Source organism: Nerophis ophidion, linkage group LG01 (assembly GCF_033978795.1).
Source record: "Nerophis ophidion isolate RoL-2023_Sa linkage group LG01, RoL_Noph_v1.0, whole genome shotgun sequence".
In the NCBI taxonomy this organism is placed as follows: domain Eukaryota; kingdom Metazoa; phylum Chordata; class Actinopteri; order Syngnathiformes; family Syngnathidae; genus Nerophis; species Nerophis ophidion.
In genome coordinates, this window is record NC_084611.1 from 14507484 (window position 1) to 14535081 (window position 27598).

The window sequence follows — 27598 nt, forward strand, 5'->3', positions numbered from 1 at the left end:
TTTTATAGTCTCCATTATTAATTGAACAAATTGCAAAATATTCAGCAACACAGATGTCCAAATTACTGTGTAATTGCGCGATGAAAAGAGACGACTTTTAGCCGTAAGTGGTGCTGAGCTAGTATGTCCCCTCCAACCCGAAACGTCACAAACACATGTCATCATACGCGTCATCAACGTTTTCAACAAGAAACTCCACGGGAAATTTAAAATTGTAATTTAGTAAACTAAACCGTATTGGCATGTGTTGCAATGTTAATATTTCATCATTGATATATAAACTATCAGACTGCGTGGTCGGTAGTAGTGGGTTTCAGTAGGCCTATAAGTCTTTATTTCACAATTTAATTCACTTTAATGTAGTGTTGTCAATCAGCCTATCCTTGTAGCAAATGTAAGTCTTTATCTAACAATTTATTTCACTTTGATGTAGTGTTGTCAATCCGCCTATCCTAGCAGGTGCATGTCTTTGAGAACCTGGAGAGAACCCACGCGGTCTCAGGGAAAACCTACTAACCCCACACATGTTCTACTGTACAGTGTTTTTAACACATAGTTCTCCCTCTTCAGTCTCCTGGTTCCGGGTCTCCTTCTCCTTGTGGAGCAGAATCATCCAGCAGACTTCTGCTGGCCGATGACAGCCTGGAAGCGTCTGCGTCCAGTAAAGAGGTGGCCTCACTCTCTTGGTCACATTTGACCTTTACTAAGTACTTGCTGGCCTCAGTGCTTATACTTTCATGTTTTGTTTGTAGTGCAGAAGAAGTCTTGCATCGTTCCCCACGTATGTTGAAGGTGAGTTTGGTCAAAGATCCCACAGATTAATGTCAGATCCATGTGGAACGCTGCAAGTCCTTTTGTAATGAGAGGTTTTGCTTTAGAACGTTGATGATCTTTGTGTGTGTCTTCAAAGTATGTGTGTGTATTCGTGTGTGTGTGTGTGTGTGTGTGTGTGTGTGTGTGTGAGACAGCAAGTTACTAAGTGTCATACTTTAGTGCAGCACATCTAGATTTCAAGTCACGCTTTCATGCTTGGACTGACTTCATTGTGGAATCCAAACCTCTCTGCGCTTTCTGACTGATATCATGCCCTGTGAAGCCATTCAACGATATCGATCTGTAATCAATAAGTGAAGTGAAGTGAATTATATTTATATAGCGCTTTTCTCTATTGACTCAAAGCGCTTTACATAGTGAAACCCAATATCTAAGTTACATTTAAACCAGTGTGGGTGGCACTGGGAGCAGGTGGGTAAAGTGTCTTGCCCAAGGACACAACGGCAGTGACTAGGATGGCGGAAGCGGGAATCGAACCTGCAACCCTCAAGTTGCTGGCACGGCCACTCTACCAACCGAGCTATACCGCCCCATATAATCCATTTTTATAATCAAAGCCACATACAGTACATATATTTAAAAAAAAATCTGATTAATCACACTTTTGAATTATAATTATTCATAACTATTTACAGTTTCTGCAAAAGTGTCTGTTTGCAAACTTTTAGTGGATGCCTAGAGGGTGAGAACTAACTTTCCAAGAATTTTTATCCATGTATATATCCATCCATCCATCCATTTTTCTACCGCTTGTATAAACAGTATGTGTATAATTATATCATCAATCATCAATCAATGTTTACTTATATAGCCCTAAATCACTAGTGTCTCAAAGGGCTGCACAAACCACCACGACATCCTCGGTAGGCCCACATAAGGGCAAGGAAAACTCACACCCAGTGGGACATCGGTGACAATAATGACTATGAGAACCTTGGAGAGGAGGAAAGCAATGGATGTCGAGCGGGTCTAACATGATACTGTGAAAGTTCAATCCACAATGGATCCAACACAGTCGCGAGAGTCCAGTCCAAAGCGGATCCAACACAGCAGCGAGAGTCCCGTTCACAGCGGAGCCAGCAGGAAACCATCCCAAGCGGAGGCGGATCAGCAGCGCGGAGATGTCCCCAGCCGATACACAGGCAAGCAGTACATGGCCACCGGATCGGACCGGACCCCCTCCACAAGGGAGAGTGGGACATAGAAGAAAAAGAAAAGAAACGGCAGATCAACTGGTCTAAAAAGGGAGTCTATTTAAAGGCTAGAGTATACAAATGAGTTTTAAGGTGAGACTTAAATGCTTCTACTGAGGTGGCATCTCGAACTGTTACCGGGAGGGCATTCCAGAGTACTGGAGCCCGAACGGAAAACGCTCTATAGCCCGCAGACTTTTTTTGGGCTTTGGGAATCACTAATAAGCCGGAGTCCTTTGAACGCAGATTTCTTGCCGGGACATATGGTACAATACAATCGGCAAGATAGGATGGAGCTAGACCGTGTAGTATTTTATACGTAAGTAGTAAAACCTTAAAGTCACATCTTAAGTGCACAGGAAGCCAGTGCAGGTGAGCCAGTATAGGCGTAATGTGATCAAACTTTCTTGTTCTTGTCAAAAGTCTAGCAGCCGCATTTTGTACCAACTGTAATCTTTTAATGCTAGACATGGGGAGACCCGAAAATAATACGTTACAGTAGTCGAGGCGAGACGTAACAAACGCATGGATAATGATCTCAGCGTCTTTAGTGGACAGAATGGAGCGAATTTTAGCGATATTACGGAGATGAAAGAAGGCCGTTTTAGTAACGCTTTTAATGTGTGCCTCAAAGGAGAGAGTTGGGTCGAAGATAATACCCAGATTCTTTACCGTGTCGCCTTGTTTACTTGTTTGGTTGTCAAATGTTAGAGTTGTATTATTAAATAGAGTTCGGTGTCTAGCAGGACCGATAATCAGCATTTCTGTTTTTTTGGCGTTGAGTTGCAAAAAGTTAGCGGACATCCATTGTTTAATTTATGCCATATAGTGTCAAAAATTTATATAAAAGTATGTGTACCGTATTTCCTTGAATTGCCGCAGGGCATATAGTATGCGCCTGCATTGAATTACTGCCGGGTCAAACTCGCTTCGCAAAATAATTAGCGCATGCTTAGTATTACCGCCTGGTCAAACTCGTGACGTCACGAGTGAAACTTCCCCTGTCATCATTTTCAAAATGGAGGAGGCTGATTTCAATAAAGGTAATTTGAAATCGCATAAAGGGAAAAAGATTAAGAGCTATTCAGTAGGATTTAAGGTCCAAGCTTACATCACACTCAAATTTTTACTGCATGCCTTTGGTAAGTGCCGGAGTGAGAAAAGGTTTTAAAATAATTAGCGCATGCTTACTTTTACCGCATGCCTTTGGTAAGCGCAGGAGTGAGAAGAGGTTTTAAATTAATTAGCACCCCGGCGGCAATTCAAGGAAATACGGTAATTATATACTAGATATAGTATCAAACATGTATATGAAGTATGTGTAATTATATAGCATTTATAGTGTCAAACATGACTATAAAAGTATGTGTAATTATATACTAGATATAGTATCAAACATACATATAAAGTGTGTAGTTATATATTATTTGTAGTGTCAAACAACTATATAAAAGTATGTGTAATTTTATGCTATATAGAGTAGGGGTCCCAAAACTTTTTGACCCAGGGGCCGGCTATATATATATATATATATATATATATATATATATATATATATATATATATATATATATATATGTGTATATATATATATATATATATATATATATATATATATATATATATATATATATATATATATATATATATATATATATATATATATATATATATATATATATATATATATATATATATATATACATACATATATATATACATATTTGTATCAGGGACGGCGTGGCGCAGTGGGAGAGTTGCCGTGCGCAACCCGGGGGGCCCTGGTTCAAATCCCACCTAGTACCAACCTCGTTGTGTCCTGAGCAAGACACTTCACCCTTGCTCCTGATGGGTGCTGGTTGGCGCCTTGCATGGCAGCTCCCTCCATCAGTGTGTGAATGTGTGTGTGAATGGGTAAATGTGGAAGTAGTGTCAAAGCGCTTTGAGTACCTTGAAGGTAGAAAAGCGCTATACAAGTACAACCCATTTATCATTTATGTATATATATGTATATATATATATATATATGTGTGTATATATATACACATATATATGTATATATATATACATACACATACATACATATATATATATATATATATATATATATAAATATCACGTCATCGATTGGAAAATGCATTTGTAGACATTATGATTTGCCTGAGCGGTTAGGAAGCAACAAGCGGTAGAAAATGGATTAGACAGGACAGATTTAAAAAAAAAAAAATAACTTGGGACTTCCCGCGGGCCATTTTTTGAACGCTGGCGGGCTGGTACCAGCCCAAGGGCCGTAGTTTGGGGACCACTGATATATAGTGTCAAACATACTGTATATGTAAAAGCATGTGTAATAATATACTATATGTAGTGTCAAAGATGTATATAAAAGTATGTGCAATTATATACTAAATATAGTATCAATCATGTATATAAAGTATGTGTAATTATATACTATTTGTAGTGTCAAACAAGTATATAAAAGTATGTGTAATTTTATACTATATATAGTATCAAACATGTATATGAAGTATGTGTAATTATATAGTATTTATAGTGTCAAACATGCATATAAAAGTATGTGTAATTATATACTAGATATAGTATCAAACATATATTTAAAGTATGTGTAATTATATATTATATTTACTGTCAAATAAGTATATGTAAATATATTTGATTTACATAGTCCTTTTCTATCGACTAAATACACACTAAGCACTCACTGAGAAGTAAGAACCCATCATTTATTCACTCCACATTCACACTTAGGCAATTACTGACCTGATTAATTACGTATTATTGACCTGATCAATGACATATTATTGACCTGATCAATTACATATTATTTATCTGATCAGTGACGTATAACAACCCCTAAGTTTCAGGTAACCATCCACAGTTAAGGTAAAGGAGCATATATACTAAAAATACATTTTCTGATGAGTCTGCATTACTACATGACTTTGAGCCACTTGGTTCTTTACATGGTCCGAGTGTCTTCAAATACGAGGTGAAGAAGCTTCGTCCAGTTTTGCCATGCTGCAGGTCATGTGACCGTACGCTTTCACTGTGTTGCCATCATCAGTGCCGGGCCCGTGTGACCCAGAAGACCTGATTGATGGGATCATCTTTGCCGCCAACTACCTGGGATCTACTCAGCTGCTGTCAGACAAGACCCCGTCCAAGAACGTCCGCATGATGCAAGCCCAAGAGGCGGTCACCCGCATCAAGGTAAGTACACACTAGTACTTATGTATATGTATATGTATACAGATAGATGTACCTTCGGAAAGTATTCAGACCCCTTTACATTCAACTGATCGTACTTGATTAGTAAAGAGACACACCTGTCCATAGAAGACCTTCCAGCTTACAGTGCAAATCACAGCAAATGAGAATCATTTAACAATGTGTGCTTTACCTGCTACATGGCTTATCTGTGTACATATAGACTTAGACATCCTTTTTATTGTCATTCAAATTTGAACTTTCCAGTAAAGATAAGAACAACATTTTGTTGCATTAGCTCATGGTAGTGCAGGATAAAAAAAATCACTAAGGTGCAGATATACATATAAATAGATTACTGTACAGATAAATATATTGCACTTTTGCATGTGCATCCACATTTATGGATGTAGGTTATATTGTCTTTGTATTTCCAGCGAGTTAATACATTTTTGGGGGGAATTGAGGGGATTATTATGAGGCGTTCAACAGTCTTACAGCCTGAAGGATGAAGCTGTTACAGAACCTGGAGGTTCTGCTACGGAGGCTGCGGAAACTCTTTCTAGAGTCCAGCAGTGAAAACAGTCCTTGGATGCGGGTGGGAGGAGTCTCTGCAGATTTTTTGAGCCCTGGTCAGGCAGCGGCTTTTTGCGATTTCCTGAATAGGAGGAAGAGGAGTCCTGATGAATAATCCATAGTTTTGTTTTTAGAACTTAATAATAATTGTATTTTTCTTAAAGCACAGACCAGGAATGGCAACCATAAATCATGAAGCACTTAATATAATGTAAACAAAGCTTTTTATTGTATTCTAATCTACATACCAAAGACTATAAAAATGGGACCCATTACTTCCCTGCTTGGCACTCAGCATTAAGGGTTGGATTTGGGGGTTAAATCACCGTAAATGATTTCCGGGCGCGGCACCGTTGCTGCCCACTGCTCCCTCACCTCCCAGGGGGTGATCAAGGGTGTTGGGTCAAATGCAGAGAATAATTTCGCCACATCTACTATGTGTGTGACAATCATTGGTACTTTAACTTTTAATTTTAACTTTAATCCTTGATTATGGCGTACTATGTGAAATATGGGAAAATGTACATTGTTCTTTGAGTGCAACAAGAAAAACACAATGTGTTTAATGCCTTATAATTTATATTTTAACCTTTTAAAGTTGTTCTTAGAGTGCAATAGGAAACATATGTTTATTGTATTGTAAGCATTTCTGTTAGAATAAAGCCAATATTAAAACATTTTGTAGATCCCTTTATTTGGAAAAGTATCGATATACATTTTGGTACCGGTACCAAATTATTGGTATTGGGACAACCCTAGTGTACACGTACGAGATACACATACATACACATAACATACAGTATGTTCAAGATAGTGTGTGGAAAATGTATTTTAGTGTTGTAAGCAATGATTGTGTGTTTTATTTTATTGCATGTCTGCCAGGCGGCTCACAAAGGATCTCAGAACAGAAAGAAGGTGCAGTACTTTCACTTACTAAAGTGTACATGTGTACTTCTGTGTAGTACTCATGTTTAAATATGTGCATGTGTTTAGTACTAATGTGTACATGTGTGTGTGTGTAGTACTCAAGTTTACATGTGCGTAGTACTAATTTGTACGTCTGTGTGTGTGTGTGTGTGTGTGTGGGAGGGGTACTAATGTTTAGCGTGTACAAGTGTGTATTACTAGTTTTGTCATGTCTTTGTGATCATGTTTTGTTTAGTTGTGTTAGATTACTTCAAGACTCCATTAGTTCCTGTTTTTTCACTCCATTGTTTTGTTTCCATGCCTACCAATCAGTTCACCTGTCCTCACGACTCACGCACCTGATTCATTTGAACTCACGCACCTGTTTTCAAGCACCACAACACTATTTAAGCCTGTAGTTGCCAGGCAGCCAGCCTGGCGACATCATCCTCTACGCACCCTTGCTCCGTGCTGATGATCCATGCTCTTTTCTCGTTCCCCGTAAGTTTTGTTATTCATGCCATAGTTTGCAAGTTTTGTTTTATGTACATAGTTTATGTTGTAGTAATAGTTTTGTTTCATAGCCAAGTTTTTGTACCTCCTCTGCGAGCGCCTTTCGTTTATTCCTTTTTTGAGTTAAGATTAAAATATGTCGTTACTTTCACGTTGTGTCCGATCCACCACAAGAAAACAAACCACACCATTGTCCACGTCATGACAAGTTTATACATGTTTGTTTAGTACTAATGTGTACATATGTGTGTGTAGTACTCATGTTTACGTGTGTTTAGTACTAATGTGTACCTGTGTATAGTGCTAAAGTGTACATATGTGTGTTTTCTAATATTGTTTACGTGTGTGTAGTACAAGTGTGTACGTGTACTATTAAAGTGTACATGTGTGTAGAACTAATGCGTACCCGTGTGTAGTATTAATGTGTATGTGTGTGTAGCACTAATGGATAACGTGTACCTGTGTGTACATGTGTGTGTAGTACAAATGTGTACGTGTACTATTAAAGTGTATGCATGTGTAGTACTAATGTGTACGTTTGTGTAGCACTAATGTTTAATATGTACATGTGTATATTACTAGTTTATACATGTTTGTTTAGTACTAGTGTGTACATGTGTGTGGGTGTGTAGTACTAATGTGTAAGTGTTGTGTGTGGTACTAGTATGTACATGTGTAGTATTGAAGTGTACATGTGTAGTACTATTATGTATCTGTGTGTAGTATTAAAGTGTACGAGTGTAGTACTATTTTGTATCTGTTTGTAGTACTACTGTGTATGTGTGTAGTATTAATGTGTACATGTGTGTAGTACTAATGTGTACGTGTGTGTAGTACTAATGTGTACGTGTGTGTGTTTAGGTCCCTGAGGATGAAGGCCAGCCAATGACGGAGGTTGATCTCTTCATCTCCACCCAGAGAATTAAAGTACTTAATGCTGACTCCCAGGTACTTGTACACACTTAAAGTATAATTAAAGTACTTAATGCTGACTCTCAGTTACTTTTACACACTCAAAGTATACTCAGAGTACCTAATGCATACTCTCAGATACTCTTAAACTCCTAAATACGTATAATTAATTATATTAATGTCTTACATGTTTACTAAGGCTTACGTATTTACTAGGGGTGGGCAAATTAATGCGTTAATTACGAGTTAACTCATCAATCTATTAACGCCGACAATTATTTTATCGCACATTTGCGTATGTTGTTTACATGCTTTTATTTTGTTAACGCCTTTTCTTAACAAGATGGCGTCGCCCGGAAAATCTTCGGCGTCGAGGGGCTCTTGGTAAAGATGGAACATTTGGCAAAAATACCGGACAATTCTGCAAATTTCATGGCTGGCTTACAGCGTGGTCACTCCGGGATCACTTACGACCGCCAGACAATTCTGAATGTGGATAGATCGGGCCGTTTTGGACTGAATGAGGCGTGCTTGCTAGACCGGCTGGCTAGCATGGGAATACTTTGCCGGCTACATCCAGCGGCCTGTGAAGCAGCGGAGTATATGTGTTGTCTGTCTATTTATGAATAATGCAGACGAGGAGTGTTGGCTGAGTTCTTAACGTTTGCCTTCAGAGCGTGCATATCACAACATACAAGATGCCGTCATGGCGACGCAACCTATACCGGGCTACCGCGCATGCTCGTCACTCCTGTTGCATGCTGGGTAGGTTAGTTCTTTTTTCCCCTGGCTCATAACATCACAATATAGTACCATGTATATGATGCGTTCAGTTTATCAAAGCACCAAGCAAACAATTGGAAAATTCCCATCATATCAATTCCTAGATATGGTCATAATTATTTTAAGTGCACTACTCAGAATAAACACAACATTATTAATATTGCTACCACGGATAATTTGATCAAAAATTCCCTAAAACAGCCCACTACCTATAATATAGGTTTTTTAAACATAAGATCCCTGATAAAAAAAATGTTTCTGCTGTTACCTCAGAAATTGCCTGTTCAGATGTTATGATTGTGGCTCAGAGATTTGTATGTAGATTATATTTATTTTCCATAACAAACAGGATAACTTAAATACCCTGGCAGTGGTAGTAATAAGCTTAAATGTTTGTATTTACATTTTTTGAGTAGATTTTCTTAAAATATGCTATTTAACTGCTACTGTTTAACAAGGACTGATTTAAATTGTGTTTGCACAACAAATGTTTTGGCGCTTTTGTTCATGTGGGAGAATATTCCAATAAAGGTGCACTACACACTACTTTTGAATTCATTATTGGGCTTTGCGTATACAATGCAGTTAATCGCGATTAATCCGAGAAATAGTGCGATTAACTTCGATTAAAATGTTTAATCGTTGCCCAGCCCTAGTATTTACTAAGTCTTACATATGTATTATTTACTAAGTTACATATTTACTCAGTCTTGCCTACTTACTCTTTACTAAGGCTTACGTATTTACTAAGTCTTACATGTTTATTAATTACTAAGTCTTACATATTCACATATTTACTGTGTCTTACATATTTATTATTCACTAAGTCTTACATATTTACTATGTCTAACATATTTATTATTTACTAAGTCTTACATATTTACTATGTCTAACATATTTAGTATTTACTAAGTCTTACATATTTACTATATACTAAGTCTTACATGTTTATTATTTACTAAGTCTTACATATTTACTAAGTCCTACATATTTACTAAGACTTACATATTTAAAATTTACTAAGTCTTACATATCTACATATTTACTAAGTCTTACTATTATTTACAAACCCCGTATTGTTGATTCTGAAGTCTCCGGGCAGATTTTGTACAGTATGGCAGCTGAATTCTGCTTGGCTACAAACTAAAACTAAACACAACTGCACTGGAAGGAGCATAATACGACATGAAGATAATATGAATACTTTTAGATATTTAGGAAAAGTAAATGAAAAATTGTTTTATCTTTTATTATGATCATGATTTCTGGTTATGTTAGGACCTGACGGCACACCACTGGTAGATAGTAGTTTTTCTGTTTGTTGAATGTGTACTTTTGACTTTGTTTTGGTCAAATTAGGAACTAGTTGATAGTGCTACACTGTCGATAGCACTCATTGCAACATTTACAGTTCGTACATGTGAGCGGTATCAGCCGATATCACCTATGGATGAGGAGTATCGGACTGGGCAGCATGCATGTTTTATGTGTGTGACATAATGATGGTGGTGTAGCCACAGGAGACCATGATGGACCATCCTCTGCGCACCATCTCTTACATCGCTGACATCGGCAACCTGGTGGTTCTGATGGCCCGCCGGCGTTTGGTCCGCCAGGACTCTGAGGACAACATGGAGGCCTCAGAGCCAGAAGTGGACAGCAAGCGGCAGTACAAGATGGTCTGTCACGTCTTTGAATCCGACGACGTAAGTAATCACTTCAAAGTACAACTATTAAAACTAGATCTGACCAACCTAAGACTAGATCTGACCAATCTAGGTCAAAGGCTAGATCTGACGAATCAAAGTCTAAAACTTGATTTCGACGAATCTAAGTCTAAGACTAGATCTGACCAATCTAAGTCTAAGACAAGATCTGACCAATTTAAGTCTAAGACTAGATGTGACCAATCTAAGTCTAAGACTAGATATAACCAATAAAAGTCTACGATCATGACCTGATAAGAGGCAAAACGTCTTCCAAAACAAACCAAACAGTCCAGTTATGATTGATTGAATGTTCTGAGACTCCAATGACCTGGATGACCATATTCATAGAGAGTAAGTAAATATGTTAAAACTTTGTAAATATGTAAGACCTAGTAAATATGTTAGACTTAAGAAATAGTAAATATAGAAGATTTTGTAAATAGGTAATATGTAAGACTCAGTAAATATCCATCCATCCATTTTCTACCGCTTGTTACACTTAATAAATAGTAAATACCGGTATGTAAGACTTAGTGAATAGTAAATATGTTACACTTAGTGAATATGTAAGACTTGGTAAATAGTAAAAAAGTTTGACTTAGTAAATAGTAAATAAGTTAGACTTAGTGAATAGTAAATATGTTACACTTAGTGAATATGTAAGACTTTGTAAATAGTAAATAAGTTAGACTTAGTAACTAGTAAATAAGTTGGACTTAGTAAATAGTAAATATTTAAGACTTAGTAAATACTAAATATGTTAGTCTTATTAAATAGTAAATATGTAAGACTTTGTAAGTAATAAATATGTAAGACTTAGTAAATATTAAATATGTATGACTGTAAAAATGTAAGACTTTTTAAATAGTAAAAAAGTTTGGCTTAGTAAATAGTAAATAGGTTAGACTTATTGAATAGTAAATATGTTACACTTAGTGAATATGTAAGACTTTTTAAATAGTAAATAAGTTAGACTTAGTAAATAGTAAATATTTAAGACTTAGTAAATACTAAATATGTTAGTCTTATTAAATAGTAAGTATGTAAGACTTTGTAAGTAACAAATATGTAAGACTTAGTAAATAGTAAATATGCAAGACTTAGTAAATAGTAAATATGTATGACTTTGTAAAAATTTAAGACTTTGTAAATAGTAAAAAAGTTAGACTTTGTAAATAGTAAATATGTAAGACTTGGTAAATAGTAAATAAGTTAATATGTAAGACTTGGTAAATAGTAAATAAGTTAATATGTAAGACTTGGTAAATAGTAAATAAGTTAATATGTAAGACTTGGTAAATAGTAAATAAGTTAATGTGTAAAACTTAGTAAATATGTAAGACTTAGTAAATAGTAAATAAGTTAATATGTAGGACTTGGTAAATAGTAAATAAGTTAATATGTAAAACTTCGTAAAAATGTAAGACTGTCAATAGTAAATATGTGAGACTTCGTAAAAATTTGAGACTATGTAAATAGTAAAAAAAAGTTAGACATTGTAAATAGTAAATATGTAAGACTTAGTAAATAGTAAATAAGTTCATATCTAAGACTTAGTTAATAGTAAAAAAGTTAGACTTAGTAAACTGTAAATATGTAGGACTTAGTAAATAGTAAATATGTTAGACTTAATAAATAGTAAACACGCAAGACTTAATAAATATGTAGTATGTAAGATCTATGAGATATTGTTTACACTCTTATTAACATCACTAACAAGTGATATTGTTTACACTCTCATTAACATCACCCTTACTGTATAATGTGTACTGTAATGTAAACTGTAGAATGGTACTGTAGTATAAGTCCAAGTAGTACACGATATGATTTCTTATCTTGTGTTCAAACTGCTCATACGTGAAGTGAACATTCTAAGCGTTGATGTCTTCAATACGTTGGCATCATTGGTCTTATCAACGATAATAATCATTGTGGTGCTCATTCCAGGCCCAGCTCATTGCTCAGTCTATTGGGCAGGCCTTCAGCGTGGCCTACCAGGAGTTCTTGAGGGCCAACGGCATCAACCCAGAGGACCTGAGCCAGAAGGAATACAGCGACCTGCTCAACACGCAGGACATGTACAACGATGACCTCGTTCACTTCTCCAAGTCGGAAAACTGCAAAGATGTAAGACCGTCTGGCCGCCACTATACTACTTCTAATACTACTACAATACTATACAGTATATTTTACATCACACAACTAATCTGTAAGATAGGTATCAGACTAGAAGTCGAGGTGACAACTCAGTTATGAACGTTAACAATGAAGATAAAAGAAGGGAGTAGTCAGAACAGTAGTAAGGTAGGAAATACATCCAAAATATATTTGGTAAAGGAGCTTCGTTGTGCATACAGTAGAACAGTGGTTCTCAACCTTTTTTCAGTGATGTACCCCCTGTGAACATTTTTTTTAATTCAAGTACCCCCTAATCAGAGCAAAGCATTTTTGGTTGAAAAAAAGTTTCTGATTTATTAAATTGTATAACAGTGCAAAATATTGCTCATTTGTTGTGGTCTTTCTAGAACTATTTGGAAAAAAAAGATATAAAAATAACTAAAAGCTTGTTGAAAAATAAACAAGTGATTCAATTATAAATAAAAATTTCTACACAGAAATAATCATCAACTTAAAGTGCCCTCTTTGGGGATTGTAATCGAGATCCATCTGGATTCATGAACTTAATTCTAAACATTTCTTCCCAAAAAAACACATTTTTAACATCAATATTTATGGAACATGTCCACAAAAAATCTAGCTGTCAACACTGAATATTGCATGGTTGCATTTCTGTTCACAGTTAATGAACTTACTTTCATATTTTGTTGAATTATTATTCAATAAATATATTTATAAAGGATTTTTGAATATTTGCTATTTTTAGAATATTTAAAAAATATTTAAAAATATTTAAAAAATATTTAAATGTTTAAAAAAAATCTCACGTACCCCTTGGCATACCTTCAAGTACCCCCAGGGGTACGCGTACGCCAATTTGAGAACCACTGCTGTAGAAAATGAAAGAAGGCATTACTTCTCCTCCTACCAGAATGACTGAAAAACCGGTGATTTGAGTCCAGATGCTTCTGCTGAAGGGAAAACCCTAATCCGGGTCTTACCGTGTCATACCTCCGGAACTTCTCAAAGCTCTAAGTTGCTCCCACAGCTTGGAAGAGGAACTGTCCTCTCTTTGCTGTGATTCTGTCCTTCCAATCCTCGATTGAGACTGGCTCCATGTTGAAGTCCTAGCTCCTCTGAGGAACAAGAGCGACTTTGTTGCAGTCCGTTCGCACGAACGAAAGAGTCTTGTTTCACTCCTTAGGTGCAGAAGAAATCATGGCAAAGTGTCATTCTTGGTCCGTAGTTTTATATAGACATTTTTGCATTTACTTGACATTTACTTGATATTTACTAGGTATTCACTTGGTATTTACTTGATATTTACTAGGTATTCACTTGGTATTTACTTGATATTTACTTGACATATACTCTGTATTTACTTAGTATTTACTTGATATTTACTTGACATTTACTCTGTATTTACTTAGTATTTACTTGACATTTACTCTGTATTTACTTCATATTTACTTGGTATTTACTTGACATTTACTTGGTATTTACTCCGTATTTACTTGATGTTTACTTGGTTTTTACTTGACATTTACTTGTGTACCTTTTAGCATTAATGGTGCCTTCACGGATGTGTAAGTTACCCATGCCTTACACCCCCTTACCATCACAGATGCTGGCTTTTGAACTTTGCGTCGATAACAGTCTGGATGGTTTGCTTCCCCTTTGGTCCGGATGACACGATGTCGAATATTTCCAAAAACAATTTGGAATAAAAGACTCGTCAGACCACAGAACACTTTTCCACTTGGCATCAGTCCATCTTAGATGATCTCGGGCCCAGAGAAACCGGCGGCGTTTCTGGATGTTGTTGATAAATGGCTTTCGCTTTGCATAGTACAGCTTTAACTTGTACTTACAGATGTAGCGACGAACTGTATTTAGTGACAGTGGTTTTCGGAAGTGTTCCTAAGCCTATGTGGTGATATCCTTTAGAGATTGATGTCGGTTTTTGATACAGTGCCGTCCGAGTGATCCAACGGTCACAGTCATTCAATGTTGGTTTCCGGCCATGCCGCTTACGTGGAGTGATTTCTCCAGATTCTCTGAACCTTTTGTTGATATTTTGGACCCTAGATGTTGAAATCCCTAAATTTCTTGCAATTGCACTTTGAGAAACGTTGTTCTCAAACTGTTTGACTATTTGCTCACGCAGTTGCGGACAAAGGGGTGTACTTGTCTTTGTAGCATATTCAACTGAATATGGGTTGAAAATGATTTGCAAATCATTGTATTCCTTTTATATTTACATCTAACACAATTTCCCAACTCATATGGAAACAGGGTTTGTATATACTGTTCTTTGTATTTACTTGACATGGACTTTCCATCTACTTGGTATTTACTTTGTATTTATGTGACCTTTACTTAACAAGTACTTGACATTTACTTTTTGTTTACCTGACATGTACTTGACATTTACTTTATTTGGTATTTACTTTGAATAAATATTGGGTGTGTTTTAGAGATGCCCGATAATATCGGAATACCGATATTATCGGGCATCTCTAAAACTACATACATCTGGAGATATCTAGCAACATAGGGAATACCGATATCATCGGCCGATAAATGCTTTATAATGTAATATCGTAAATGATCAGTATCGGTTTTACAATTATCGATATCAGTTTCCAAAAGTAAAATTCATTACTTTTTAAAACGTCGCTGTGCACATGGACGTAGGGAGAAGTTCAGAGCGCTAATAAACCTTAAAGGCACTTCCTTTGCATGTTGGCCCAGTCACATAATATCTCCGGCTTTTCTCACATATAAGTGAATGTAAATCATACTTGGTCAACAGCCATACAGGTCACACTGAGGGTGGCCGTATAAACAACTTTAAAACTGTTATAATAATGCCAACCCACACCAAACATGAATGACAAACACATTTCGGGAGAACATCCGCACCGTAACACAACATAAACACAACAGAACAAATACCCAGAACCCCTTGCAGCACTAACTCTCCCGGGACGTTGCAATATACACCCCGACCCCCACCTCAACCTCCTCATGCTCTCTCAGGGAGAGCATGTCCCAAATTCCAAGCTGCTTTTTTGAGGCATGTTAAAAAAAATAATGCACTTTGTGACTTCAATAATAAATATGGCAGTGCCATGTTGGCATTTTTTTTCCATAACTTGAGTTGATTTATTTTGGAAAACCTTGTTACCTTTTTTAAAGCATCCAGCGGGGCATCACAACAAAATTAGGTATAATAATGTGTTAATTCCACGACTGTATATATCGGTATTGATATTGGTATCGGTAATTCTTCTTTCTCTCTGGCACTCACCGAGGGTGGACGCTCCCCTTTCCCCACCCTTATCTCTCCTGCTTGCTTCTTTGTTTTGTCTTGTCTTTAACTTTCTTGTTGTCTCTTTTTGCACTGCTCTCCAAATCTAAACATTGGAACTATTTAACCGGCCTCAACAAAATTGACAAGATCTTGGGTTTGGGGGAACCTGCTGTCGTGACGAAGCGGTTGTTGCTGGACACACGACGGACTCTTGGGAGAAGGAGGATGGCCGCGTTCCTGGCGACCCTTTTCTGTCGAGGACGTTAAGATATCCACCTATTCGGAATTATGACAACAGGACATCTGCTGATTGGAGTAAGCGTTGCTCTGGTTTGTCGACAAATTGGAAGTTGCTGGCAGTCTTCAACGTACCCCAAAGCTGGATGCGGGAAGAACTGTGGATTACATCGGACTGTCTACCCTGCAGTTTTTGAGGACCAGTCATAGACAATTTTAGAGTGAAAAGCTAATTTTATTTTCACTCTCATACAAATCTTTTTAACTTGGATTGTTTCCTTGGCTTCGAGACTCTCCCGGAGATCACTGCAAGCGAAGACACAACAAACTCCCTTTTTTGTCTCTCATGGACACACACCTGTGAACTTTGGACTAGCGACGGCAAATACATCAAGGCCACGGAACAGAGACACACTATGGGCTTATACACACACACACATACACACACATCCACAAAAAAATATATGCCACACATACACCCCCCTGTCCCCCAATCCAACGCCCTCGACGCAAATCCCGCCGGGGTGATGAATGGATGGTCAGCGCCTGAGAGCTGCGACCTACCACCATAACCTTGAACTACCTTCCCTCTGTTGTTAGATATCTCGAGATGTATGTTGTAATATATATATATATATGTGCTTTACTATGGAGGTTTTTTTCTCACTCCAAACTGGGCCCCCTTAGGAGCCCAGTCTGGATTGTATTTTTTTACTCATCCTTCCCCAGCGTTTACCTTTTTCCCATCTTTTACGGGTCCCCTCATGGCGACCCATCAGCATTCTTGTTCTGTAACCCTGTACACTGTTTTTTTGTCTAATCTTGAACAGGTTTGTGCTGAAAAAACCGTTTCGTTGGACTTGTTGCAATGACTATAAAGACCTACCTACCTAATTAAGAGTTGGACAATATCGGCAAAAAAGAAATGATCCGACATCTCTAGTGTGTTTGTGTTTGCCAGGTGTTACTGGAGAAAGCGAAAGGCGAGATATTGGGTGTGGTCATCGTGGAGAGCGGCTGGGGCTCCATCCTGCCCACCGTCATCATCGCCAACATGATGCACGGCGGGCCAGCAGAGAGGTCTGGCAGACTGAACATCGGGGATCAGATCATGTCCATTAACGGTACCAGTTTGGTGGGTCTGCCACTGTCCACCTGTCAGAGTATCATCAAGGTATGGGAGTAATGGCGTTGTTCAGACGTGCTTAAAAGTATTGATGTAAAGATCACAGTCGTTCTTTCTTAGGGTCTTAAAAACCAGTCCCGCATCAGGATGAACCTGGTGAGATGTCCCCCAGTGACCACGGTGCTCATCCGGCGACCAGACCTCCGCTACCAGCTGGGCTTCAGTGTCCAGAACGGCATTGTGGGTAATCACCATACTTTCTCAAATTGCAAAGTATTGCAATCGGCTACAAGGGGCGCTCCCCCCCGTCCACAGATCTGCAGTCTGATGCGGGGTGGGATTGCTGAAAGGGGCGGAGTCCGAGTGGGTCACCGCATCATTGAGATCAACAGCCAGAGTGTGGTCGCCACCCCCCATGAAAAAATTGTCCAGGTCCTGTCCAACGCAGTGGGAGAGGTGAGCTCACAAGTATTACATGTTGAATGCTGTCATGTAGACCAGAACCTCATCTGGGACACTTGTGGAGAATCACGTATTGTTTCCTTTGAACCTCATATTTTTTTTATTTGAAGTTACGCACGTTTCTCTAAATTATTTTTTTACCATCCAGACCTTGGACACGCCCACCTTATATAGGCAGACACTCTCGCGTAAATCAAAGGATCCATCTAACCAAAGACTTTGCATCATTGCATATACAAACCCCGTTTCCATATGAGTTGGGAAATTGTGTTTGATGTAAATATAAACAGAATACAATGATTTGCAAATAAATCATTTTCAATCCATATTCAGTTGAATATGCTACAAAGACAACATATTTGATGTTCAAACTGATAAACTTTCTTTTTCTTTTTTGTGCAAATAATCATTAACTTTAGAAGTTGATACCAGCAACTTGTGACAAAGAAGTTTGGAAAGGTGGCAATAAATACTGATAAAGTTGAGGAATGCTCATCAAACACTTATTTGGAACATCCCACAGGTGTGCAGGCTAATTGGGAACAGGTGGGTGCCATGATTGGGTATAAAAACAGCTTCCCAAAAAATGCTCTGTCTTTCACAAGAAAGGATGGGGCGAGGTACACCCCTTTGTCCAAAACTGCGTGAGCAAATAGTCAAACAGTTTAAGAACAACGTTTCTCAAAGTGCAATAGCAAGAAATTTTGGGATTTTAACATCTACGGTCCATAATATCATCAAAAGGTTCAGAGAATCTGGAGAAATCACTCCACGTAAGCGGGATGGCCGGAAACCAACATTGAATGACCGTGACCTTCGATCCCTCAGACGGCACTGTATCAAAAACCGACATCAAACTCCAAAGGATATCACCACATGGGCTCAGGAACACCTCAGAAAACCACTGTCACTAAATACAGTTGGTCGCTACATCTGTAAGTGCAAGTTAAAGCTGTACTATGCAAAGTGAAAGCCATTTATCAACAACATCCAGAAACGCCGCCGGTTTCTTTGGGCCCGGGATCATCTAAGATTGACTGATGCAAAGTGGAAAAGTGTTCTGTGGTCTGACGAGTCTTTTATTCCAAATTGTTTTTGGAAATATTTGACATTGTGTCTACCGGACCAATGTGGAAGCGAACAATCCAGACTGTTATCGACGCAAAGTTGAAAAGCCAGCATCTGTGATGGTATGGTGGTGCATTAGTGCTCAAGGCATGGGTAACTTACACATCTGTGAAGGCACCATTAATGCTGAAAGGTACACACAGGTTTTGGAACAACATAAGCTGCCATCTAAGCGCCGTCTTTTTCCAAGCCACATTCAGCATGTGTTACAACAGCGTGGCTTCATAGTAAAAGAGTGCGGTTACTTTCCTGGCCTGCCTGCAGTCCAGACCTGTCTCCCATTGAAAATGTGTGGCGCGTTATGAAGCGTAAAATACGACAGCGGAGACCCCGGACTGTTGAACGACTGAAGCTCTACATAAAACAAGAATGGGAAAGGATTCCACTTTCAAAGCTTCAACAATTAGTTTCCTCAGTTCCCAAACGTTTATTGAGTGTTGTTAAAAGAAAAGGTGATGTAACACAGTGGTAAACATGCCCCTTCACAATTACTTGGTCACGTGTTGCAGCCATGAAATTCTAAGTTAATTGTTATCTGCAAAAAAAAATAAAGTGTATGAGTCTGAACATCGAATATGTTGTCTTTGTAGTGCATTCAATTGAATATGGGTTGAAAATGATTTGCAAATCATTGTATTCCGTTTATATTTACATCTAACAATTTCCCAACTCATATGGAAACGGGGTTTGTATGTCAATGGTTGGAATCTGCGCTTTTGCATGATGTTTTAGTGACTAGTGTTGTCCTGATACCAATATTATTTTGATACTTTTCGGTACTTTTCGATTGTTTTCTAAATAAAGGCGACAAGAAAAAATTGCATTATTGGCATTATTTTAACAAAAAATCTTAGGGAGTGGCGGACCGGTACTTGTCAGAGGCGGTATGGTACGGAATATGATTCATTAGTATCGTGATACTATACTAATACCTGTATATCGTACAACCCTACTAGTTACTATGGTAATCTACGTCACAGCAGGTCAGACAAGACACCAAGCAGTGTGGGTGTGGAGCGTTTCCACAGAGTGTTTCCAGAGCAGCCAGCCTGAAATGTGGGTGTCAGGGACAGACGTGGAAGGAGATTTTTACAAGAAAGTTCTAAAGCTTAGTGATATTTTAGATTGTTGATGTTTTTTTGTTTTTTTTACCCTTCCCGTTCATATTTCGCTGTTTGTTGCATTTGGCTTGATTGTAAAATATGTCGATTGAGAGGGACTGTGACGTTCGTATGTTTTCAATATTCAGGGTTTTATCGTTCATAGAAAAAAAATCCATTCCGTTTTTAAGGCGGTCTGTCAACGTTTTTAGGATTCAATAAGACTTTATTGTGATGTTTGTATAAGTTTTCCTAAAAATAGATATACCGGCCCCGAGGCACATTTTTTTCTCTAAATTTGGCCCCCAAGTCAAAATAATTGCACAGGCCTGTGTTAAGGTCTACTCAGGTTTACTGGGAAGGAGGGTGCGCCAGTTTGGTTTTGGTCCTGGTTTTGGAACTGTGGACCAACTCTATACTCTCGGCAGGATGTTTAAGGGGTCATGGGAGTTGGGCCAACCCGTCTACTTGTGCTTTGTGGACTTAGATAAGGCTTTCTACTCTGTTCTTCGGGAAGTCCTGTGGAAAATGCTCAGTCATTATGGGGTATCAGCCGCTCCCTGCATGATCAGTGTCAGAGCTTGGTCTGCATTGCCGGCGGTAAGTCGGACTAGGGTTGGGCGATATGGCCTTTTATGAATATCTCGATATTTTTAGGCCATGTCACGATACACCATATATATCTCGATATTTTGCCTTAGCCTTGAATGAACACTTGATGCATATAATCACAGCAGTATGATGATTCTATGTGTCTACATTAAAACCTTCTTGTTCATACTATGCTCATTTTAAACTTTCGTGCAGCGAGGGAAATCACAACTAAGTCAATTTACCAAATTATTAAACAGTTATTAAACAGTGACACAAACATTCATGTCATTTCAGAAACAGAAAGTGCAAAATTCTCAGAGACATTTTAAAACAAGCCGTAAGTGCACTTTTGTGAATGATGTCACTAAGATGACACATCAAAACAACACAAAATTAAAGTGCACTTTTTGTACAGAACGCCACTACAATTGTTTAAAATAAATAAAGTGCACTTTTGTGCATGATGTCACACAAGATATTTCAATAAGTGTCACATTGAAATGAGCTGCATAATAGGAAATCAAATAGTGTATGTACTTCGCTATGTGGTAGGTTCCTGCGGACGTTATCTCCTTCTGTTGGTGACTTTTTTTTTTCGTACGGTGTTGACATGGAAATAGTTGCTTCGGCATTTTGTTGGTGTGGCACCGGCCAGAGATGTTGATGCAGAGTTTCAAGCACTCTTCATTCTCTAGCGCAATGGTCCCCAACCATCCGGGCCGTGGCCCGATTGGTACCGGGCCGCAGAAGAATGTTTTATTCATTTTTATTTGAAAAATAAAAATAAAATAAAATATATATATTTTTTTTTTTTTATTAAATCAACATAAAAAACACAATATATACTTACAATTAGTGCACCAACCACAAAAACCTCCCTTTTTCATGACAAAAATGTCCCTTTTTCAAGACAAAGAAAAATAAATAAATACATAAATAAATATAAATGTGAATATGTTGTTATGTTTCAGATCCACATGAAGACGATGCCAGCAGCCATGTATCGCCTGCTCACAGCCCAGGAGCAGCCAGTTTACATTTAACTGCCGCACCTTTCAAAGCTTCTATTGTCCGGTGATGGACCTAAGTGAGTTATGAACATTGTGATGATGGTATATCATGATGGCATTAGCTTCTTTAGCCAAGTGATGATGGTATATCATGATGGCATTGGCTTATTTAGCCATGTGATGATGATCTATCATGATGGCATTATCTTTAGCCATGTGATGATGGTATATCATGATGGGATTATCTTCTTTAGCCATTTGATGATGATGTATCATGATGGCATTATCTTCTTTAGCCATGTGATGATGGTATATCATGATGGCATTAGCTTATTTAGCCATGTGATGATGGTATATCATGATGGCATTATCTTCTTTAGCCATTTGATGATGATGTATCATGATGGCATTATCTTCTTTAGCCATGTGATGATGATCTATTATGATGGCATTACCTTCTTTAGCCATGTGATGATGGTATATCATGATGGCATAATGATGTATGTAATATTTATCTAACCCCCCACTTCTCAGAAAGGGACAAGCGGTAGTAAATGGATGGACAGATGGATGTTTTCAATAAAAACTATAATTATTCATGAACATATTTTAATACAAACTATAATTATTCATAAACATGTTTTTAATACAAACTATAATTATTCACAAACATGTTCCAGCATCCCCCGCAACCCAGAAAGGGACAAGCGGTAGAAAATGGATGGATGTTTTAAATACAAACTATAATTATTCATAAACATTGTTTAATACAAACTATAATTATTCATAAACATGTTTTAATACAAAGTAATTATTCATAAACATGTTTCAATATAAACTATAATTATTCATAAACATGTTTTAATACAAACTAGAATGATTTATTAACACGTTTTTATTACAAATTATAATTATTCATAAACATGTTTTAATATAAACTATAATTATTCATAAACATGTTTTTAATACAAACTATAATTATTCATAAACATGTTTTTAATACAAACTATAATTATTCACAAACATGTTCCAGCACCCCCCGCAACCCAGAAAGGGACAAGCGGTAGAAAATGGATGGATGTTTTAAATACAAACTATAATTATTCATAAACATGTTTTAATACAAACTATAATTATTCATAAACATGTTTTTAATACAAACTATAATTATTCATAAACGTGTTTTTAATACAAACTATAATTATTCACAAACATGTTCCAGCACCCCCCGCAACCCAGAAAGGGACAAGCGGTAGAAAATGGATGGATGTTTTAAATACAAACTATAATTATTCATAAACATGTTTTAATACAAACTATTATTATTCATAATCATGTTTTTAATACAAACTACAATTATTCACAAACATGTTCCAGCATCCCCCGCAACCCAGAAAGGGACAAGTGGTAGAAAATGGATGGATGTTTTAAATACAAACTATAATTATTCATAAACATTGTTTAATACAAACTATAATTATTCATAAACATGTTTTAATACAAAGTAATTATTCATAAACATGTTTCAATATAAACTATAATTATTCATAAACATGTTTTAATACAAACTAGAATGATTTATTAACACGTTTTTATTACAAATTATAATTATTCATAAACATGTTTTAATACAAACTATAATTATTCATAAACATGTTTTTAATACAAACTATAATTATTCATAAACATGTTTTTAATACAAACTATAATTATTCACAAACATGTTCCAGCATTCCCCGCAACCCAGAAAGGGACAAGCGGTAGAAAATGGATGGATGTTTTAAATACAAACTATAATTATTCATAAACATTGTTTAATACAAACTATAATTATTCATAAACATGTTTTAATACAAAGTAATTATTCATAAACATGTTTTAATACAAACTAGAATGATTTATTAACACGTTTTTATTACAAATTATAATTATTCATAAACATGTTTTAATATAAACTATAATTATTCATAAACATGTTTTTAATACGAACTATAATTATTCATAAACGTGTTTTTAATACAAACTATAATTATTCACAGACATGTTCCAGCACCCCCCGCAACCCAGAAAGGGACAAGCGGTAGAAAATGGATGGATGTTTTAAATACAAACTATAATTATTCATAAACATGTTTTAATACAAACTATTATTATTCATAATCATGTTTTTAATACAAACTACAATTATTCACAAACATGTTCCAGCACCCCCCGAAACCCAGAAAAGGACAAGCGGTAGGAAATGGATGGATGGTTGAATGTTTTAAATACAAGATATAATTATTCATAAACATGGTTTAATACAAACAATAATTATTCATAAACACGTTTTTATTACAAACTATAATTATTCATAAATATGGTTTAATACAAACTCTAATTATTCATAAACATGTTTCAATACAAACTATAAGTATTCATAAACATGTTTTTAATACAAACTATAATCATTCATATACATATTTTTAATACAAAGTATAATTATTCATAAACATGATCCAGCGACCCAGAAAGAGACAATCGGTAGAAAATGGATGGATGGTTGGATGTTTTAAAAACAAAATATAATTATTTATAAACATGTTTTAGTACAAACTATAATTATTTATAAACATGTTTTCAATACAAACTATAAACATAAACATGATCCAGCACCCTCCGCATCCCAGAAAAGGACAAGCGGTAGAAAAATGGATGGATGGTTGGATGTTTTAAATACAAGCTATAATTATTCATAAACATGTTTTAATACAAACTATAATTATTCATAAACATGTTTTGATACAAATTATAATTATTCATAGACATGTTTTAATACCAACTATAATTATTCGTAAACATGTTTTTAATACAAACTATAATTATTCATATACATATTTTTAATACAAACTAATTATTCATAAACATGATCCAGCGACCCAGAAAGAGACAATCGGTAGAAAATGGGTGGATGGTTGGATGTTTTAAAAACAAAATATAATTATTTATAAACATGTTTTAGTACAAACTATAATTATTCATAAACATGTTTTTAATACAAACTATAAACATAAACATGATCCAGCACCCTCCGCATCCCAGAAAAGGACAAGCGGTAGAAAAATGGATGGATGGTTGGATGTTTTAAATACAAGCTATAATTATTCATAAACATGTTTTAATACAAACTATAATTATTCATAAACATTTTTTAATACAAATTATAACTATTCATAGAAATAGAAATGTTTTAATACCAACTATAATTATTTGGAAACATGTTTTGATAAAAACTATAATTATTCATAAATTTATTTTACTACAAACTATAATTATTAATGAACATGTTTTTAATACAAACTATAATTATTCATAAACATGATCCAGCACCCCCCGCGACCCGGAAAGGGACAAGCAGTAGAAAATGGACGGATGGTTGGATGTTTTAAATACAAACTATAATTATTCATAAACATGTTTTAATACAAACTGCAATTATTCATTAACATGTTTTTAATACAAACTATAATTATTCATAAACATGTTTTTAATACTAACTATAATTATTCATAAACATGTTTTTAATACTAACTATAAATATTCATAAACATGTTTTAATACAAACTGCAAATATTCATAAACATGCTCCAGATCCCTTGCGACCCAGAAAGGGACAAGCGGTAGAAAATGGATGGATGGTTGGATGTTTTATATACAAACTATAATTACTCATAAACATGTTTTTATTACATCTTTATGTTGCTTTTTTTCTTCTGCTTGCAGGTGAGCAGGAGTCTCTCCCAGCTGACAGGTGAGGTCCACCTTGGTCACCATGCCAGCCAATCACAGAGCTCGTACGGATAAAAAAAGAAAAATCATCACAATTCAATCACAATTACTCAATTTTATTGATTCTTTTTTCTCCACGCTTGTTTTAAATAAAACTTTACTCATATGTTAAACATTTTCCAAAAATGTTATTGATGGGATGATCTTCTTTAGCCATGTGATTATGGAAATTGTTAATGATGGCATTATCTTCTTTAGCCATGTGTTGATATATCATGATGGTATTATTTTTATCCATATAATGATTTATCATGATGGCATTATCTTCTTTAGCCATGTGATGATATATCATGATGGCATTAGCTTATTTAGCCATGTGATGATGATGTATCATGGTGGCAATAGATTATTTAGCAATGTGATGATGGTATATCATAATGGCATTATCTTCTTTAGCCATGTGATGATGATATATCAAGATGGCATTAGCTTCTTTGGCCATGTGATTATATGTCATGATGGCATTAGCTTCTTTAGCCATGTGATGATATATCATGACGGCATTAGCTTATTCAGCTACGTGATGATGATGTATCATGACAACATTATCTTCTTTAGCCATGTGATGATGATATATCATGATGGCATTAGCCTCTTTAGCCATGTGATGATATATCATCATGGCATTAGCTTATTCAGCCACGTGATGATGATGAATCATGATGGCAATAGATTCTATAGCAATGTGATGATGATGTATCATGACAACATTATCTTTTTTAGCCATGTAATAATGATATATCATGATGGCATTAGCTTTTTTAGCCATGTTATGATATATCATGATGGCATTAGCTTATTCAGCCACGTGATGATGATGTATCATGATGGCAATAGATTCTATAGTAATGTGATGATTATGTATCATGACAACATTATCTTTTTTAGCCATGTAATAATGATATATCATGATGGCATTAGCTTTTTAGCCATGTGATGATATATCATGACGGCATTAACTTATTTAACCATGTGATGATGGTGTATTATGATGACATTACCTTCTTTAGTCATGTCATTATAATATATCATGATGGCATTATCTTCTTTAGTCATGTGGTGATATATCATGACGGCATTAACTTATTTAGCCATGTGATGATGGTGTATTATGATGACATTATCTTCTTTAGTCATGTCATTATAATATATCATGATGGCATTATCTTCTTTAGTCATGTGATGATGATATATCCTGATGGCCTTAGCTTTTTTTTACCCATGTGATGATGGTGTATCATGATGACATTATCTTTAGCCATGTGATGATGATGTATCATGATGGCATTAGCTTCTTTAGCCATGTGATGATGATGTATCATGATGGCATTAGCTTCTTTAGCCATGTGATGATATATCATGACGGCATTAGCTTATTCAGCTACGTGATGATGATGTATCATGACAACATTATCTTTTTTAGCCATGTAATAATGATATATCATGATGGCATTAGCTTTTTAGCCATGTGATGATATATCATGACGACATTAACTTATTTAGCCATGTGATGATGGTGTATTATGATGACAATACCTTCTTTAGTCATGTCATTATAATATATCATGATGGCATTATCTTCTTTAGTCATGTGGTGATATATCATGACGGCATTAACTTATTTAGCCATGTGATGATGGTGTATTATGATGACATTATCTTCTTTAGTCATGTCATTATAATATATCATGATGGCATTATCTTCTTTAGTCATGTGATGATGATATATCCTGATGGCATTAGCTTTTTTTTACCCATGTGATGGTGTATCATGATGACATTATCTTTAGCCATGTGATGATGATGTATCATGATGGCATTAGCTTCTTTAGCCATGTGATGATGATGTATCATGATGGCATTAGCTTCTTTAGCCATGTGATGATGGTATATCATGATGGCAATATATTCTTTAGCCATGTGATAATGCTGCACCAAAACTGCTTTTAGTGTGCGCGTGTGTGTGTGTGTGTGTGTGTGTGTGTGTGTGTGTGTGTGTGTGTGTGTGTGTGTGTGTGTGTGCGT

At 36.1% G+C, this 27598-nt stretch overlaps 1 protein-coding gene across 1 annotated transcript in view; it reads left to right on the forward strand.

Moving 5' to 3' along the window:
• apba1a (amyloid beta (A4) precursor protein-binding, family A, member 1a) overlaps positions 1 to 27598 on the forward strand; it is a 44619-nt gene extending 17021 nt beyond the window's left edge. The window contains exons 3-14 of the mRNA XM_061896712.1: positions 571 to 669; positions 753 to 792; positions 5113 to 5258; positions 6714 to 6746; positions 8112 to 8198; positions 10460 to 10651; positions 12602 to 12781; positions 17287 to 17499; positions 17572 to 17691; positions 17767 to 17907; positions 21707 to 21822; positions 25508 to 27598. Coding sequence (XP_061752696.1) covers positions 571 to 669; positions 753 to 792; positions 5113 to 5258; positions 6714 to 6746; positions 8112 to 8198; positions 10460 to 10651; positions 12602 to 12781; positions 17287 to 17499; positions 17572 to 17691; positions 17767 to 17907; positions 21707 to 21778 — 1323 coding nt within the window. The 3' untranslated portion in view covers positions 21779 to 21822; positions 25508 to 27598. The remainder of the gene's footprint in view (positions 1 to 570; positions 670 to 752; positions 793 to 5112; positions 5259 to 6713; positions 6747 to 8111; positions 8199 to 10459; positions 10652 to 12601; positions 12782 to 17286; positions 17500 to 17571; positions 17692 to 17766; positions 17908 to 21706; positions 21823 to 25507) is intronic.